The 19,493-nt window shown below is 44.9% G+C and overlaps 1 protein-coding gene across 1 annotated transcript in view; it reads right to left on the reverse strand.

The window, feature by feature from the left end:
• TLCD2 (TLC domain containing 2) overlaps window positions 1-16,863 on the reverse strand; it is a 46,960-nt gene extending 30,097 nt beyond the window's left edge. Inside the window, exons 1-3 of the mRNA XM_044287182.1 lie at window positions 16,295-16,863; window positions 14,148-14,230; window positions 10,099-10,181 (exon numbers count right to left, since the gene is read on the reverse strand). Coding sequence (XP_044143117.1) covers window positions 10,099-10,181; window positions 14,148-14,230; window positions 16,295-16,479 — 351 coding nt within the window. The 5' untranslated portion in view covers window positions 16,480-16,863. The remainder of the gene's footprint in view (window positions 1-10,098; window positions 10,182-14,147; window positions 14,231-16,294) is intronic.
• Window positions 16,864-19,493: the final 2,630 nt, after the last annotated feature.

Here is a 19,493-nt window from a genome sequence, read left to right on the forward strand (position 1 = left end):
TAGAATGCATAAGGATAAAACTGGTCAGTTTTTCTTCAGGGATTGAGCCCCTAGGAAGGAACTCTATGACGGAAAAGAAAACCGCTAGTGTGAAAGTACCCTAAGTTACAAGTGACTTCAATGTTTCCCTACGTGAAAGAAAGTTACAAGTGACCTTGTTTATTTAAATAAAAAAAAATGGCGCTTTTTTTTTTTTTTTTTTTTTTTACAAAAGGTTGATGGCTGCTTACTGATAGTTCTCAACTCATCTAATGATGGCACATGGCGGCTGCTAGGAACACAGCGGGGGGAGTCTTACCAATACTAACAAAAGGATACATCACTTTTCCATATGGCATAAATGGTGCACAATCTGGGCCATGTAACGTGGTAACTTTTACATAACTCACTAGGGATGTCACATTACTCTCCATTATACACCCCCTCATGGCTGGCGTATGCACGTTGGTAATGTCACTTTTCAAAAGTCCAAAAGCAAGCATTAAAGAAGCACTCCCATAAAAATGTATTCTCTGACCTGTACATCATGAGGTACATGATATAAACTGCAGTGAAGGAAATCTTACTAGTGACTATTTGTGAGTTATAACCTCCCTTCTGATCCTCAGCTGTGTCATATGACCAACAGTCTTAGGCCTAGTTCACACGACCGTATGGCTTTTATTGTTTTTTGCGGTCCGTTTTTCACGGATCCGTTGTTCCGTTTTCTTTCCGTTTTTCCGTATGCCATGTACAGTATACAGTAATTACATAGAAAAAATTGGGCTGGGCATAACATTTTCAATAGATGATTCAGAAAAAACGGAACGGAAACGGAAGACATACGGATGCATTTCCGTATGTGTTCCGTTTTTTTGCGGAACCATTGACTTGAATGGAGCCACGACCCGTGATTTAAGGCCAAATATAGGACAAGCTCTATCTTTCAACGGAACGGAAAAACGGAAATACGGAAACGGAATGCATACGGAACACATTCCGTTTTTTTTTTTTTGCGGAACCATTGAAATGAATGGTTCCGTATACGGAACACAAAAAAACGGCCCGTACACCCGCAAAAAAAAAACACGTTCGTGTGAACTAGGCCTTAATCTCCAAACACCACAGCAACTTATGTGGGGAGAGGAAGTAAATGTCAGATCAGAGTGTTGGCCACATGACACAGCTGAGGATCGGAAGAGAGGCTAGAGATATAGATATAGATATAGATATATATATACAGACGTGGACAAAATTGTTGGTACCCTTTGGTCAATGAAAGAAAAAGTCACAATGGTCACAGAAATAACTTTAATCTGACAAAAGTAATAATAAATTAAAATTCTATAAATGTTAACCAATGAAAGTCAGACATTGTTTTTCAACCATGCTTCAACAGAATTATGTAAAAAAATAAACTCATGAAACAGGCATGGACAAAAATGATGGTACCCCTAACTTAATATTTTGTTGCGCAACCTTTTGAGGCAATCACTGCAATCAAACGCTTCCTGTAACTGTCAATGAGACATCTGCACCTCTCAGCAGGTATTTTGGCCCACTCCTCATGAGCAAACTGCTCCAGTTGTGTCCGGTTTGAAGGGTGCCTTTTCCAGACTGCATGTTTCAGCTCCTTCCAAAGATGCTCAATAGGATTGAGGTCAGGGCTCATAGAAGGCCACTTTAGAATAGTCCAATTTTTTCCTCTTAGCCATTCTTGGGTGTTTTTAGCGGTGTGTTTTGGGTCATTGTCCTGTTGCAAGACCCATGACCTGCGACTGAGACCAAGCTTTCTGACACTGGCTAGTACATTTCTCTCTAGAATTCCTTGATAGTCTTGAGATTTCATTGTACCCTGCACAGATTCAAGACACCCTGTGCCAGACGCAGCAAAGCAGCCCCAGAACATAACAGAGCCTCCTCCATGTTTCACAGTAGGGACAGTGTTCTTTTCTTGATATGCTTCATTTTTTCGTCTGTGAACATACAGCTGATGTGCCTTGGCAAAAACTTCGATTTTTGTCTCATCTGTCCACAGGACATTCTCCCAGAAGCTTTGTGGCTTGTCAACATGTAGTTTGGCATATTCCAGTCTTGCTTTTTTATGATTCGTTTTCAACAATGGTGTCCTCCTTGGTCGTCTCCCATGTAGTCCACTTTGGCTCAAACAACGACGGATGGTGCGATCTGACACTGATGTTCCTTGAGCATGAAGTTCACCTTGAATCTCTTTAGAAGTCTTTCTAGGCTCTTTTGTTACCATTCGGATTATCCGTCTCTTAGATTTGTCATCAATTTTCCTCCTGCGGCCACGTCCAGGGAGGTTGGCTACAGTCCCATGGATCTTAAACTTATGAATAATATGTGCAACTGTACTCACAGGAACATCTAGTTGCTTGGAGATGGTCTTATAGCCTTTACCTTTAACATGCTTGTCTATAATTTTCTTTCTGATCTCTTGAGACAGCTCTTTCCTTTGCTTCCTCTGGTCCATGTCGAGTGTGGTACACACCATATCACCAAACAACACAGTGATTACCTGGAGCCATATATATAGGCCCAATGGCTGATTACAAGGTTGTAGACACCTGTGATGCTAATTAGTGGACACACCTTGAATTAACATGTCCCTTTGGTCACATTATGTTCTGTGTTTTCTAGGGGTACCATCATTTTTGTCCATGCCTGTTTCATGAGTTTATTTTTTTACATAATTCTGTTGAAGCATGGTTGAAAAACAATGTCTGACTTTCATTGGTTAACATTTATAGAATTTTAATTTATTATTACTTTTGTCAGATTAAAGTTATTTCTGTGACCATTGTGACTTTTTCTTTCATTGACCAAAGGGTACCAACAATTTTGTCCACGTCTGTGTATGTGTATATATATATATATATATATATATATATATATATATATATATATATATATATATATATATATATATATATATATATATATATATATATATATATATATATATATATGATACAGTCACTGGTAAGAATAAGAAAATTATCTTAATTTAAATTTTTTGTGGAGTGCTTCTTTAAAAAATATTTAAAATGGATTTCTTTGGCTCAAATTATTGCCTAGCAAATCTCTCCTAGTTAGGGAAATGTTTGTAAAATAAAGAGTAAAACACTATGATTTTGCACAAAAACTGCACAAACAGTACTGTGAAAATAAAACTTGGCACGGGTAGCCCCAACAGACTGATTTTCTTATTTAACACAGTAGTTGGAGGATAAAGCCAAAAGGATGTAGTTTGCATTGCAACACTTCTGATCTCTACGTGTACACTGTAAAAAGGTTACCGAAACAGTAATTACTTTAGTAATGTACGCTGAAAAGAGACAAATTCAATTTACAGTGTCTTACATTTCAGAAAACTTTGTAACTGCCCTAAAGGTATGTCAAAAGTTCTGATTGCAGGGGTTTGAATACCAATACACGCTCTCTAGAGACAAAGGGGCACAAGTACTTTGCTGAGCATTGCGCCCCTTTAGCTCTTGTCACTTTCACCCCAGTGCCAATGCAGCCTGTCCAAGTAACCTGTTCTGTCACCTGTACAGAGGTCATTGTGCGGTGAGGGGAGGGGGCCATCTGTGTCCATCACCTACTATCAATGGTAGATCCTGAATTATCCTACCAGCTTTATGACAGGAGTAACCTTGCATTGTAATCCTACTAGAACAATAAAAGGGACTCTGCCCCAGTGTGCATAGCATAATCCTAAACATTCCCTATTACAAGGTGTTTAGCCACGCCCAGGCTAGGTGATGCTAGTCGTGAGCGCCGCTGCCTTCTCAAACAGCTGTTTGGCGGGGGCCCCAGGTGTCGGACCCCCGCCGATCAGTTTAAACAAACTGCAGAACCCCTTTAAGAATGTTTCTGTACTTTTGATTTAGATTTTATGATGCATAATATTTTTAGCTTTTTTTTTTTCTATATATATATTTTTTTTTTTCATGAAACCCTGAAATATTATAATTCATACAATATGAATTATAATATTTCAGGGTTTCATGAAAAAAAAAAAAATATATATAGAAAAAAAAAAAAGCTAAAAATATTATGCATCATAAAATCTAAATCAAAAGTACAGAAACATTCTTAAAGGGGTTCTGCAGTTTGTTTAAACTGATCGGCGGGGGTCCGACACCTGGGGCCCCCGCCAAACAGCTGTTTGAGAAGGCAGCGGCGCTCACGACTAGCATCACCTAGCCTGGGCGTGGCTAAGCTCCATTCAAGTGAAAGGAGATTAGCCGCGCCCATGCCAGTTATACTAGTTGTGAAGTCACTGGGCTAGCGGTAAGCAGCGAGAAGGCTGTGGCGCTGCTGCCTTCTCAAACAGCTAATCAGCGGGGGGTCTCGGGGGTCGGACCCCTGCCGATCAGATGCTGATGATCTATCCAGAGGATAGATCATCAGTTTAAACAAACTGCAGAACCCCTTTAATGAAAACCTGATCCAGACTGATCTCGACTTCAGACTGGGCTGAAGGTTCGCCGTCCAAAAAGACAATGACCCTAGGCATGAAGCCAAGACAACACAGGAGTGGCTTAGAGACAACTCTGTTAATGTCCTTGAGTGGCCCAGCCAAGACCTGACTTGACCCTCAATCGAACATCTCGACGGTCCCCATCCAAAAATCAATCAATACATTAGCAAAGATTTGGAAAATTCTGTTTTCACGTTGTCATTATGGGGTATTTAGTGACGAATAAAAAAAATTGTGTTTTAGTACAAGGCTGCAAGATTAAATGATGAAGTGAATAGGTGTGAAGACTTTCTGAATGCACTGTATGTGTCTTTCAGTGTCTTCCATTTTTAACAAGAAGCTCAATTATCACTTCTCACTGCAAAATGCAAAAAACCAGTTAGGTTGGGCAGAGTGAGGCGAGTGATGTCTAGGGACAGTGTCAAGCAGAAACAAGGTCTGCATACCACGCAGGTTACTGAGCTTAGACAAACAAAGACCTGCCAAATTACACCCACCCCACCCTGAAGATTAACCAGAAAAAGGTGTCATTTTGTTGAAAGGAACAGAAAATGCATAACTGAACTCCCAGCACTCCCTCTCCCATCATCTCCTTTCCCTTGGTCCCATTTTGTCTCTTATTAAAATTAAAACCGCGAACTACATAAAGAAATCTTGTCCTTCCTCCTCAAAGGGCTGTAAGACAAGTAGCTGGAGCAGGAGCCTCCCTGCAGCAAGACAAAAAGATTCTTAATTCCTGCCTTTTGGCCAAGGCCTGTTCCACACTGCCGGCAGGCTGCTCCGGCACAGAATGCCGGGAATTGGCTGGATATAAAAATAAAAACACTGCACGTGGTAGGTATTTGTCCAGCTGTTTCTCTGTATATTTGCCGGATAACCGCCAGACCCCAGTCCAGACGGCATTCCGGCAGTGTCCAGCAATCCCGGCCAGAACAGCCTGCCTGATCGGCAAACAAGCCAAAGGCCCACCCCCACAGTCAGTCTCCAGCCGAAGATAGAGCAGATCAGCAGGAGATTAGCCTCTTTGGTCTCTGCAGGACTTCTACAAGGCCGTTTGTGGTAGGATCATGTCAAAAGTTTTGCAGATTAACAAACTAACTTGATGCTCATAAGATCTTTGTCGGCAGACCCATTCATTTTAGCGGGTCTACCAACAATCTTATTTCTGTGACAATTGTTCTGCTCAACCAGTTATTCAAGTGAGGAGTTTCTTAGGTTCACAGAGCACTTAGCTTGGTGGCCAACGCAACATCTCTCCTAAACTGGCTGTAGAAGGGACATTAGAGTCTCAGTGAGGCTGTGTGTTAAGGTCCCTTTACACGTGACAATCTCCTCCACAGTATGGTGGAGGAGAGATTGCTAATGCCATCGCACGTCCCCATACAGAATCATTGTTTGCCGATAGCAGAGGCTGTTTAAACGGCACAATCTGCTGCCGTCAAACAATGATTTAGGTATCTACACAAAGGAGCATATTACCCGATGAATGAGTGTTTCGCTCGTTAATTGGTGGCACCTTTACACCGCCAGATAATCCTATGAATGCTCGTTAGCGATTATCTAGAGGATTCTTCACTCGCGTAAAGGGGCCTTTAGTAACATGCACAACTCACATTTAGCAAAACAAAATCCATGAGGACAGAAAGTGATAAGAGCTGATATGAACAGCATTTTAGCTGACCTGATGAGCCTGTTCTCACCTTCAAGTCACCATCAGTGATGACGGTGTGAATTAAACATGCCCAAAGCTAGACCTAGCTAGTCAAGTATTTCCACCAGTGTCCTTTATGTAGGCTGAAGGACATAACTGAAGCATGAGCATGTACAAGACTAGTGACAACAGAACGGCTTTCTTTCAAAAAAATGCCACGTATGTCCACATGTTTTGTGTGTAGCTCAATACACTTCAATGGAGCCAAGCTGCTAAACCAGATGCTTCCCATGGGCAAGTATGGCAACGTTCCTGTCATTTTTCAAACCCCTTCAAAAAAGGGGTTGTCCAAGTTATTTTTATTGATGACCTGTCCTCAAGTTAGGTCATCAATATCAGATTGGCAGGGGTCCTACACCTGGCACTCTCGCTGATTAGCTGGTTGAAGAGAAGGCGTGCCAGTTTACCTGCTCGCAGTCGCAACAGCAGTGTTGAGCAGGTCTAATTACAAGAAACCATCCTATTCACTTCAATGAGAAGGCTCATTCTTATACACTTACAGTTGCAAGAAAAAGTATGTGAACCCCTTGGAATTATATGGATTTCTGCACAAATTGGTCATAAAATGTGATCTGATCTTCATCTAAGTCACAACAATAGACAATCACAGTCTGCTTAAACTAATAACACACAAAGAATTAAATGTTACCATGTTTTTATTGAGCACACCATGTAAACATTCACAGTGCAGGTGGAAAAAGTATGTGAACCCTTGGATTTAATAACTGGTTGAACCTCCTTTGGCAGCAATAACGTCAACAAAACGTTTCCTGTAGTTGCAGATCAAACGTGCACAACGGTCAGGAGTAATTCTTGCCCATTCCTCTTTACAGAACTGTTTCAGTTCAGCAATATTCTTGGGATGTCTGGTGTGAATCGCTTTATTGAGGTCATGCCACCGCATCTCAATCGGGCTGAGGTCAGGACTCTGACTGGGCCACTCCAGAAGGCGTATTTTCTTCTGTTTAAGCCATTCTGTTGTCGATTTACTTCTATGCTTTGGGTCGTTGTCCTGTTGCAACACCCACCTTCTGTTGAGCTTCAGCTGGTGTACAGATGGCCTTAAGTTCTCCTGCAAAATGTCTTAATAAACTTGGGAATTAATTTTTCATTCGATGATAGCAATCCGTCCAGGCCCTGACGCAGCAAAGCAGCCCCAAACCATGATGCCCCCACTACCATACTTCACAGTTGGGATGAGGTTTTGATGTTGGTGTGCTGTGCCTCTTTTTCTCCACACATAGTGTTGTGTGCTTCTTCCAAACAACTCAACTTTGGTTTCACCTGTCCACAGAATATTTTGCCAGTACTGCTGTGGAACATCCCGGTGCTCTTGTGCAAACTGTAAACGTGCAGCAATGTTTTTTGGGGAGAGCAGTGGCTTCCTCTGTGGTATCCTCCCATGAAATCCATTCTTGTTTAGGGTTTTACGTATCGTAGATTTGCTAACAGGGATGTTAGCATATGCCAGAGACTTTTGTAAGTCTTTAGCTGACAGTCTAGGATTCTTCTTCACCTCATTGAGCAGTCTGCGCTGTGCTCTTGCAGTCATCTTTACAGGATGGCCACTCCTAGGGAGAGTAGCAGCAGTGCTGAACTTTCTCCATTTATAGACAATTTGTCTTACCGTGGACTGATGAACAGCAAGGCTTTTGGAGATACTTTTATAACCCTTTCCAGCTTTATGCAAGTCAACAATTCTTAATCGTAGGTCTTCTGAGAGCTCTTTTGTGCGAGACATCATTCACATCAGGCAATGCTTCTTGTGAAAAGCAAACCCAGAACTGGTGTGTTTTTTTATAGGGCAGGGCAGCTGTAACCAACACCTGCAATCTCATCTCATTGATTGGACTCCAGTTGGCTGACACCTCACTCCAATTAGCTCTTGGAAATGTCATTAGTCTAGGGGGTTCACATACTTTTTCCACCTGCACTGTGAATATTTACATGGTGTGTTCAATAAAAACATGGTAACATTAAATTTTTTTTGTGTGTTATTAGTTAAAGCAGACTGATTGTCTATTGTTGTGACTTAGATGAAGATCAGATCACATTTTATGACCAATTTGTGCAGAAATCCATATCATTCCAAAGGGTTCACATACTTTTTCTTGCAACTGTAAATAGGAATGAACATTCTTATTGAAATCAATAGGACGGTTTCATGATCGTGTGTTGTCTGCCTCTGTATGGCTGTTCTGCAAATTATAGAACATGTCCTATTCCTGTCTGTTTTGTGGAGAAGAATAGCTATTTCTACTGATGGAAGTGAGAAAATTGCAGAATGCACAATTTGTGGACTGCAAAATGGATACCGTCGTGTGGATGAGGCCCAAGAAAAAGTATCATGTCAAGACTGTCTGCAGAAAAGTGTGATATGCACCAAATACACAAAATGTTGCGAGTACAAAAACTCCTTTGCAGTGTATGACTGTTCAAGCCAGGCATGGGCCGGCAGACAGGGGTAAGAAATGTCACACAAACCTCTCCCCTGAAAGCCATGCTCCATGAGGAAAAGGTGGTAACCAGATGCTGCCTCCATAAGGCACACGCTTGCATCATTTTTAACACTATATTTACTGCAACATATTGTTGGGTCCAGTGGGGATTTACTAAGCAAGCAAAAGGGCATCTGTCAGCAGATTTGTACCCATGACACTGGCTGACCTGTTACATGTGCACTTGGCAGCTGAAGGCATCTGTGTTGGTCCCGTATTCATATGTGCCCGCATTACTGAGAAAAATAATGTTCAATGTATATGCAAATGAGCCTCTAGGAGCAACTGAGGCGTTGCCGTTACACCTACAGGCTCTGCTCTCTCTGCAGCTGCCATGCCTTCTCCACTTTTATTGGCAGAGCCAGGGGTGATTAGGTATTCACTGCCTGCAGAGGGCGCAGCGGTTGCAGAGAGAGCCTTTAGGAGTAACAGCAACACCCCTGTTGCTCCAAGATGCTCACTTGCATATATAAAACATCTCAGCAATGCGGGCACATATGAACATGGCACCAACACAGATGTCTTCAGCTGCCAAGCGCACATATAACAGGTCAGCCAGTTTCATAGGTACAAATTTGCTGACAGATGCCCTTTAAAAGGGGTTATCCAGGAAAATATATTTACGACTTATCCCCAGGAGAGGTCACCAGTATCCGATCTGCGGGCATGTGACATCCAGGAGTCCCACCAATCAGCTCTTAAAAGAGGCCTTGAGCACCACAGCCTTCTCCTAAGCCAGTGATATCACTGTACATCGATCACACGATCTAGTAGCAGATCAGCTCCAGTCAAGTCAATAGGGCTGAGCTGCAATACCAAGCACTGCCACTATACGATGTACGGCGCTGTCCTTGGAAAGCTGTCAGGAGCCTGCATTACTCACCAGAGCTCCGGTGAGCGTGGCAGGTTCCTTGAGACAGCTGATCGGCAGGGATCATGGGACTTTAACTCCTGCCCATGTGATAATCATGACCTATCATTATCATTTTCCGGATAACCTCTTTAATACACCACAAACATGTAGCACACTTAAAGCAACAAGGCTTATCATAGCCCGGTGTTTTACAGCCATGTCGCTTTAAACTGTACAGTGAACGGAGCTGAAAGCAGTGGCCGTGCAGGGGGAACTGCTGCTCTGCTACCATTCACGTGAATGGGAACTACGCTGCAGTCCACAGGCGCCAGAAACTACGCAGTGTAAGGATCATTGTATAGTTTCTGGCGCTGTGGCCAATCAGTGGGGACGCTGTGCGTCAAACGCCCACCGATCGGATATTGATGACCTCGGATAGGTCATCAATATCTCTAGCCCAGACAACTCCTTTAAAATAACTTTTTGTGAAGATGACCCTTTACAGGTAGATTTCCCTCAGTGGATCAGAAGGCAGAAGATATCTACATACCACAGTGTGGTGGAAGAGCAGTTCCCAGGACTGATGCAGCTTCTGGTTCTGCAGCATATCCACAAAGTCATGGATGAAATAACCTAGAATCAAAACAAGGAACACAGGGTTAGTTTTTTATTTTGAAAGGATCCATCATCAGCATGCGCTTAGAAATATATATTATTTTACTTTCAAACTGGTTTATATTGGGTAATAAAGTGAAAAGATTTTTCCAGGACTGAAGAAAACCTTTTGCAGAAATTGTTTTGCAGCATTTTTCATGTTTGTTTATAAAAATCCCATCCGCTGCAGGCCGCAGCATTTTTTAACACACACACAAAAAAAAAAAAAAAAAGCCTTTAAAAACGCTGTGTGAATAAAGTCTTGCTCATATAGATGACCTATCATCAGATCAGATTGGCGGGGTCGGACTGATTGCACCCCCGCCAATCAGCTGTTTGAAGAGATCGCAGCTATGTGTTCTCTTCACCGTTTACTGCGGTGGGGAGCAGTGCAATTACAGCTGAATGCGACGGAGGAGCCGGAATTACACTGCAATGTCGACGGTGGGCAGGTACTGTATACAGTTGTAGCTGAACAGGGTCCCGGGAGTTGGACCTCTCCGGATCGGAGATTGACAAACTATCAATATGGGAAAACCGGACAACCCCTTTAAGAAGGGCTTCCAAGTTTTAAATGTATTCCCTATCCACAGGATAGTGGACAAGATTCTAATCAACAAGTGTCGGGTGGCAGGGTCCCCCACCATTCACAAAAATAGGGTTTCTGTGTCACTGCCCCGTTCTGAAAGGAGCAGCAGTCCTTCATACAAACTAATGTGCTATTCATCTCTATAGGAGATCGTTCCATAGAGATAAATGGAGGTGCAGCGTACATGCTCAACCGCGGCTCCGTTCATATGGAGGGGGCACAGGACACCTGTTCTAGTGATGGTTCGGGGTCCCAGATGTCACCCCTCCCCCAATAAGACACTTACCCATAATCCGGTGGCTAGATACTATAGAGTCTTTGGTGTAGAGCTATACGATCTGTCAGACTCAGGGCTCATTCACACAAACGTGTGCTGCCCGCTGCAGTGTTGCGGACCTGCAATAACCGGGCACCGTTCCATTTTAATGGGTTCTCAAATCTAGAGATGCGGAATGGTAGGGAACACTACGGAGTGCTTTCTGGGGTTCCGTGCTTCCGCACAGCAAAAAGATACAATTTGCGCAGAACTAAAGTGAATAGGTCCGCGATCCCCATGCGCCTGCCCCACGGACGGTGCCCGTGCATTGCGGACCGCAATTTGCAGTCCACAGCACGGGCTTCACAGCTCTCAGTGTGTACCATGTCCAACTGACCATGCCACCTCTAGGGCAGTTCTATCATGGCTCTGTACATAGAGCAGCCTTAAAGGTGTTGTCCAGGATTAGAAACGCATTCTTCCAAAAAACCCTATCGACAGGTTGTATGCGGCAATGCAGCTCTGCTCCCGTGACTCCAATGGAGCTGAGCTGCATACCGCACACGACCCATGGACAGGGGTGGTGATCTTTGTGGTAGAAAGCAGCCACGTTTTTCTGATCCAGGACAATACCTTTAATGTGGACATGAGCCTGAGCCCTCACACCTTATTGGGGCGAGTTCACACCACCGCTGTATATTTCCATTGTTCTGCTCCCCTATTAGAGAAACATTCGGGGCTTTTTGACAGAATTTAAAACAGTGGCTCCAAAAAGAGCTTCCAATACAAATGTGAACTGGCTCTTAGGCCGTCTTGGATTTATGTTCCACTTAGATTTTGGGATATTTCCCTAATTTGTCACCATCTCTATGCTAGCACCATCATGATACCAATCATTTTTAAATATTTATAATCGTACCAACAATATCTCCTTTGTTTCAATGACTCTCGTCCATGTTCAGTGTCTCAGGGTCAGAATGGAGACATCACGAGGGAGGACAAACTGCGTTTGAGGGGATGGGAGGACACTGGAATGTGGTAATGAGGGCCGCTACTAGTCTTGTGACATGCTGTATATGCTCATGTGTATCCCTATGGTGTGTAAACGGCAACCAAACAATGAGGATTTGTTTTGCTGTGTGTCGTAAGGCTGAAAAACACTACATGCGTTCATTTGGTTTGGCCTCATTTACACGACCGTGTCCGTTTTGCAGAACACAAAAGGGCATCTGGGTCCATGTCCTATCTTTGGCCGCACCTTGGAAATCGCGGACCCATTGACGTCAATGGGTCTGCACCGAGATTTAGGGTGTACACGGTCGGTGTCTGTGTTTAGAGGTCCAGAAAATGGACACGATTATATGAATAGGGCCTTGTCATGCAAGGTTCATCCAGAGGAAGGCAAAAAAAAAAAAAAAAAAAAAACCTCAAGAGTTAGAATCCAATCTTCCTCATTTTAGGGGAGAAAAAAAAAAAAAAGATGATCTGCTTTAAAATACCATTGTGTGAACATAGACCAAGGGTAAGTCCGGAGGAGTTGCTGTGGCCAATGCCTGCAGAAAATCTAGAAAAAGGTTGTATTAAGGCTGGTTTACACTGGCAGACTTTCTGCCGGATGATCGCTAACGAGCGTTCGTAGTAACGCTCATTAGTAATGATCTGGCAGTGTAATACTGCTGCCGATTACCCGTTTGCTCGTTCAGGCAGTCATGATCTTTCAGCATGCTAAAAGATCACGATCTGCTGCTGGCAAACAACTAGCAAGCATGGGGATGAGCAATGGCATAGCGATCGCTCCTCCCCATACAGTGGAGGAGAGTGCTGCATGTAATAGCAGCGGTCTCCTCCTCTAGTGAGCAGGCGATTGCTGGGAAGGAACGTATGATCCCTTGGTCCAATACAGGCTTTACATTGCCTGATGTACGGTCAGTGCGAGCGCTGATGGATGATAACACATCCAGCGGCGCTGGTTTGCACTGGCCTCATTACACAGACCGATGCAAACCGAATGCGGGAGGAAGGATTTGTTCTCCTCCATTGAGTTCTAGCGATTATCGGCAGCCCATCTCCGACGACACAGGAAGATGGACTGCCGATAATCGGGCATCTTTCATCCTGCAGATGAATGAGCGTTTGGTCGTTGATTAGCTGCTTGATTATACAAGCCAATTATTTATTAACGAGTCTTCCTATGAACGCTTGTTCCCAATAATCGTGCTGTGTAATAGGACCTTAAAGGGGTTATCCGACACTAACAAATGCTCCCCCATATGCCGGGCCCCTCACACTGATTCTACTTACCTGGCTCCCCTCGCTGCTCCTGGTCCCCGCACCGCCGCAGCTGCTCCTCCCCGTGCGCAGATGAAAAAAAAATCCGGTGTCTGGGGGGGGGGGCAGCAACCAATGGCAGGTGGTGACTGGGACGAGCCTCCCTAGAGTCACAGACGATCCTAGGGATGCTTGTCCCCCCCCCCCAGGTGTTTTCCTCCGTGCACCCCTTTAAACCTTTAAACAATATATACACATATATTGGTGTGCACTTTTCTCCATGCAAAGTTCCAAAGCTGAGAAAAAAAAAATTATTAATCACATTTCTCAAAAATGGTGTAAAGGAAACTGGTTTAGTTGCCCATGGCAACCATTTAGAGTCCAACTTTCATTTTCCAAAAGAGCTCTGAGAGGTGAAAGGTGGAATCTCATTGGTTGCTACGGGAAACTAAGCCACAGGATATAGGATAACTATCAGATCGGTGGGGTCCTACTGCTGGGACCCCAAACCGATCACGAGAACGGGGTCTCCGTACGGCCCAAATGAAATGACAAGAGCAACCGATTGCACATGCGCGTGGCCGCTCCATTTATTTCGAATGGAGAGGCCATGCGCATGTGCAACCGGACGCTCTGTTTATTTCAGGGAGGCTGCAGGGAGTATGGGGCCCCCATTCACAGGATTGGTTTGGGGTCCCAGAGGTAGGACCCCCCCCCCCCCCCACCAATCTGATAGTTATCCCCCGTCCTGTGAATAAAGGATGACTTTAAACAACCGGAATACCCCTTTAATATATGGGGCAGGTCACAGAAATCAGGAAAAGCAGCTCACCTATTGAGACAGCAACGAGGCAATGCGAGAAGCAGGAATGTGTGGAGATCAGATCTTCTGCCATCTGAGGGTGAAGGTAAAACCTAAACAAAAAGAAAGCAGATGACATTTCCAGATAAACACTGTGATGGTTACCAGTACGCCCACAGCTTCCTGGGCTATATCAGGGATAGCATAAATGAAGGCCACAGAGACTATATTCCAGCTGTCAAGTCCCAGAGCAATCTGACTGATGGGCACTACCACTACACCTGTGCCCATCAGGTTGCCCTCATGCTCCAGCACAGACTCAGTTCAATCTGATTGCTGTGGACACCACCACAATGATACCTGTGTCCATGAGGTCACGGTGACAACGTTCTATCTTTGTGCTTGGAGCAGTTCCTCTCCACAGAGAATACTCACATGCCCGCACTGTATGGAAGAAGCCTAGTGCCCTGGTAATGAAGAAGGCCTCCATGGAAACATCTCACACTGCACCCCAGATCAGCCACGGTAGATACTAGGATGGGTAGTTATAGGGATTTGGCACCAGGAGAGGTGGAATACAGAGTGGGCTCAGCAGTCATATGGAACCTGCATTCTCTGAATATAATGGAGGCCATTATGGCACCACTAGCGGTATAATATAGCGTGGGCTCAGCATGCATGTGGAATCTGCATCCCCTGAATGTGAAGGAGGTTGGTATGGAACTTAGTGAATGTGGTATATAATGTTAGATTCCCGTCTTAGGGTCCATTCACACGTCCGTTTTTTCTTTCCTGATCTGTTCCGTTTTTTGCGGAACAGATCAGGACCCATTCATTTTCAATGGGTCCTGGAAAAAAAAAAAAAAAAAAATCGGACAGCACAATGTGTGCTGTCCGTTTCCGTTGTTCCGTTCCGCATGTCCGTTTAAATATAAAACATGTCCTATTCTTGTCCGCAAAATTCGGATCCTGGTACAATACAAAGTCAACGGATCCGCAAAAAACGGAAGACATTCGGATGTCATTCCGTATGTCATCCGTTTTATGCAGAATCCGTTCCTGGAAACACATAACAAAATTTATTTATTTATTTTTTTCTTTCAATTTTTTTTCAAAGAAATCCAAACTTTATTTGATTATTGAACTTTATACATGTTTCCGTTTTTTGCGGATCCGCAAAAAACGGATGACATACGGAAACATTTGCAGGAACAACGGATCCGCAAAAAACGGACCGAAAATCAGGATATAGGAAAATACTGACGTGTGAATGTAGCCTTAAAAGAGATCACCTTCACACCGGTAGACGGGCACAAATAATTTTGTACAAAATGTATTTGCCAAGAATCTAACATTTACAACACAGCATTAATACTTTATATCATACATAGTGAGTATGGCGTTATTATATGTACTTATCGTATTGTTTGCGTGTGCCAAGAGCTGTTGCATTGTGTTCGTTTTTTACTTTTGTACTTCCAGCCATGGCGATGTGCACTTGTGTATTGAGATGTGCTGACTGACCCCCAATTTTAGTTTCCGGGTAGTTATAGGGATCAGATAGATACAGGACTACCCCACATCCAAGGATGAGATACATACATGATCCCTCCAGAAGAACCCCACATCCAGGTGAGACACATACATGGATCCCTCCAGGACTACCGCACATCTAGTAATAAGATACATACAAGATCCCTACTGAAGTACCCCACATCCAGAGATGAGATACATACATGGATCCCTACTGAAGTACCCCACATCCAGAGATGAGATACATACATGGATCCCTATAGGAGTACCCCACATCCAGAGATGAGATCCATACACTGATCCCTATAGAAGTACCCCACATCCAGAGATGAGATCCATACACTGATCCCTATAGAAGTACCCCACATCCAGAGATGAGATACATACATGGATCCCTCCAGGACTACCGCACATCCAGTAATAAGATACATGCAAGATCAGTACCGAAGTACCCCGCATCCAGAGATGATACATACATGGATCCCTATTGAAGTACCCCACATCCAGGGATGAGCAGCAGCTGATGTTGGGGTGCACATGCGAGTATATTATGGAGCATGTGTTCTATGTTCATCCAGATCACTATCTATCCCTCTTCCCAGTGCCCCCCGCCTCTCACCCCAGCAGTGCCCCCCGCCTCTCACCCCAGCAGTGCCCAGGTCCCTGTCAGGAGACTGTGCACCAGCGATGTCCAGATGTTCCTCCATTTCCAGGGGTTCCTGAGCGCGGAGCTGGGTGCGGGAATCAGGCTCTCCAGCCTTCCATTCAACAGGCGGAAACAGGAGAAGGAGGCTCCGGTGACCAGAACTACGGGGTCCAGCAGCTCCATGCAAAAGCGGTGTGCGGGCACTGACCGCTCCCGGTACACAGGGCACAGTGATGGGTGCGGGCACTGACCGCTCCCGGTACCAGGGCACAGTGATGGGTGCGGGCACTGACCGCTCCCGGTACACAGTGATGGGTGCGGGCACGGGGCGACGCTCCCTGTAGATGCCGGTGCACCGCTCGCCGCCTTCTCTTTTCAGAACCTTGTGTAACTTTCTAGACAGAACGTCAGACACACGACCCGGTCCGCGCGCTGGGAGTAGTCATCCCTCCCCGCCTATTGCATCTCCATGGCTACGTCCCCTCCCTGGTGTGGCAGCTCCAGCATGGAGACACAGCTCCCGGACTCGGCACCTCGGGAAAGCTGTGTGCGCGCCGCTCTCTGCCCGGGACACGTTATCACACCGGCCCCGGGTTCAGGGCGAAAGATAAGGAGCAACAGCTTGTGTAACAAAACAGTCACAGTTATACAATTGAGTCACGTGACGCGCCTGCGCCAATCCCGCCGCCTGTTTCGTAAGTCACTGATGGTAGTAAATGGGGAAGGGATGGATGTGAGGTGAGGGGGAAGTGTGAAGGGGATTGTTCACGTGGTGTCCGGTCCTGGCTGAGGACTAGGAGAATGGCTGGACATACCGGCTCATTGCGCCTCACCAATGTCTCACAATCCTTCCCTATGGCCGCTTTCACACGGTCAGTATTTTGCATCAGTATTTAAGACAAAACTTGGAGTGGAACCGACAGACAGAAAGTATCGTGGAAAAATGTGTCTCCTCTCCGTTTTAGACCTGCTCCTGAGTATGGCTTTCACAGGCTTCATGCACACCACCGTCCCTAATGCACGGGAACCGACCCATTCGCTTAAATGAGATCCGCATCCAACGGTCCGCACCGCAAAAAACCCACGGAAGCGCTCCATAGTGCTAATGTGGACTCCCTATTCATGCCTCCGTTCTGCACCGTATCCACCAGATTGCGTACCCGTTCAAGTGAATACAGTAGGTCTGTATGCGTGATACGGTGCGCACACGGCCGGTGCCTGTATATTGTGGGGCGCAATACGGGCACTGATCTGGTATGGTTGTTGATCTGGTATGGTTGTGTGACTGAGGCCTGAAAAACAGCAGGTCCGCAATATGCTGGCACCGGCCGTATGCTCCCCGCACTTGAATGGGTCCACAATCCATAGCTGGGTGGGCATATGAGCAAAAGAGGCAGAGCAGCCTGGCCTCCGACGAAGTGAACGCTGCCCCTGGGCACTTGCAAGCCCTCATTTACATATGAATAAAAGTCAGTTTTTGCTTTGGGTGAACTTCACAAGAACACAACAAAGGTACCGTTTTAACCATTTACAGTTATGCCACAGCGCTATGTGAGCGGTCTATAACGTCAAAATATGGTGACAGACTCCCTTTAAGGCCCCTTTCACACGGGCAAGTATTCCGCGCGGATGCGATGTGTAAGTTGAACGCATTGCACCCGCCCTTAATACCGACCTATTCATTTCTATGGGGCTGTTCACATGAGTGGTGATTTTCACGCATCACTTCGAAAATCGCAGCATGCTCTATTTTGTGCGTTTTTCATGTAACGCAGGCCCCATAGAAATGAATGGGGTTGCGTGAAAATCGCAAGCATCCGCAAGCAAGTGCGGATGCAGTGCGATTTTCACGCACAGTTGCTAGGAGACAATCGGGATGGAGACCCGATCATTATTATTTTCCCTTATAACATGGTTATAAGGGAAAATAATAGCATTCTGAATATAGAATGCATAGTAAAATAGACCTGGAGGGGTTAAAAAAATAATAATAATTTAACTCATCTTAGTCCACTTGATCGCGCTGCCCGACATCTCGTCTGTCTCCTTTGCTGAACAGGACCTGTGGTGACGTCACTCTGGTCATCACATGCTCTTTTACCATGGTGATGGATCTTGTGATGACCGGAGTGACGTCACCACAGGTCCTGTTCCTGCAATGAATGCTCACCACAGGTCCTGTTCAGCAAAGGAGACCGTGGTGATGGAGCATGTGATCTGACGTCACCACAGGTCCTTTTGCCCACAGCTCATCATTAAAGAAGTAAAGAAGAGACCGGGAACTACGCGATCAAGAGGAGAAGGTTAGTTAATGTTTTAATTTTTTTAACCCCTCCAGCACTATTATACTATGCATTCTGTATTCAGAATGCTATTATTTTCCCTTATAACCATGTTATAAGAGAAAATAATACAGTGAATAGACTGTCACCTAGAAACCATGCATGAAAATCGCACAGCATCCGCACTTGCATCCGCAACCCCATTCATTTCTACGGTGCCTGCGTTACGTGAAAAACGCTGAATATACAACATGCTGCGATTTTCACGCAACGCATAAGTGATGCGTGAAAATCACCGCTCATGTGAACAGCCCCATAGAAATGAATGGGTCCGGATTCAGTGCTGGTGCAATGCGTTCAACTCACGCATCGCACCCGCGCGGAATACTCGCCAGTGTGAAAGGGGCCTTAGAGTTTTTTTTTTTATTTGTGTGTGGTTGTATTCTGAGTGTTAGAGCTAATTCACAAAACCGTTGTTTTAATCCACATCCGGTCCACGTTTTTTTGCGCGTCAGATGCAGAACCATTCACTTCAGTGAGGCCGCAAACGATGCGGACAGCACATCTGTGTACTGCCTGCGTTGGTGTGTCCTTTCTGCGGCCCTGCAAAAAAAACTGAACATGTCCTATTCTTGTCCGTATTATGGATAAATGCGGAAGGCACACGGCTGGTTTCAGTGTTTTGTGGATTTGCATTTTGCGGACCACAGAAATGGCTACAGCCGTGTGCAGGAGCCCTTGCACACATCAAGTTGTCTCTCTGGCATTTTTTTTTTTTAAACTCGTTTTATTGAAGTTTAACAACAGACATGGTTCATCACATTCTGAAGCAGTGGCAACCCACGCAGGGGAGCCACTAGCTCCACGGCATACAATCAAAGTGCATTGGGGCGAGTATCCACAATGTTCCACAAC

This window comes from Bufo gargarizans, chromosome 3 (genome assembly GCF_014858855.1).
Source record: "Bufo gargarizans isolate SCDJY-AF-19 chromosome 3, ASM1485885v1, whole genome shotgun sequence".
Lineage (NCBI taxonomy): Eukaryota > Metazoa > Chordata > Amphibia > Anura > Bufonidae > Bufo > Bufo gargarizans.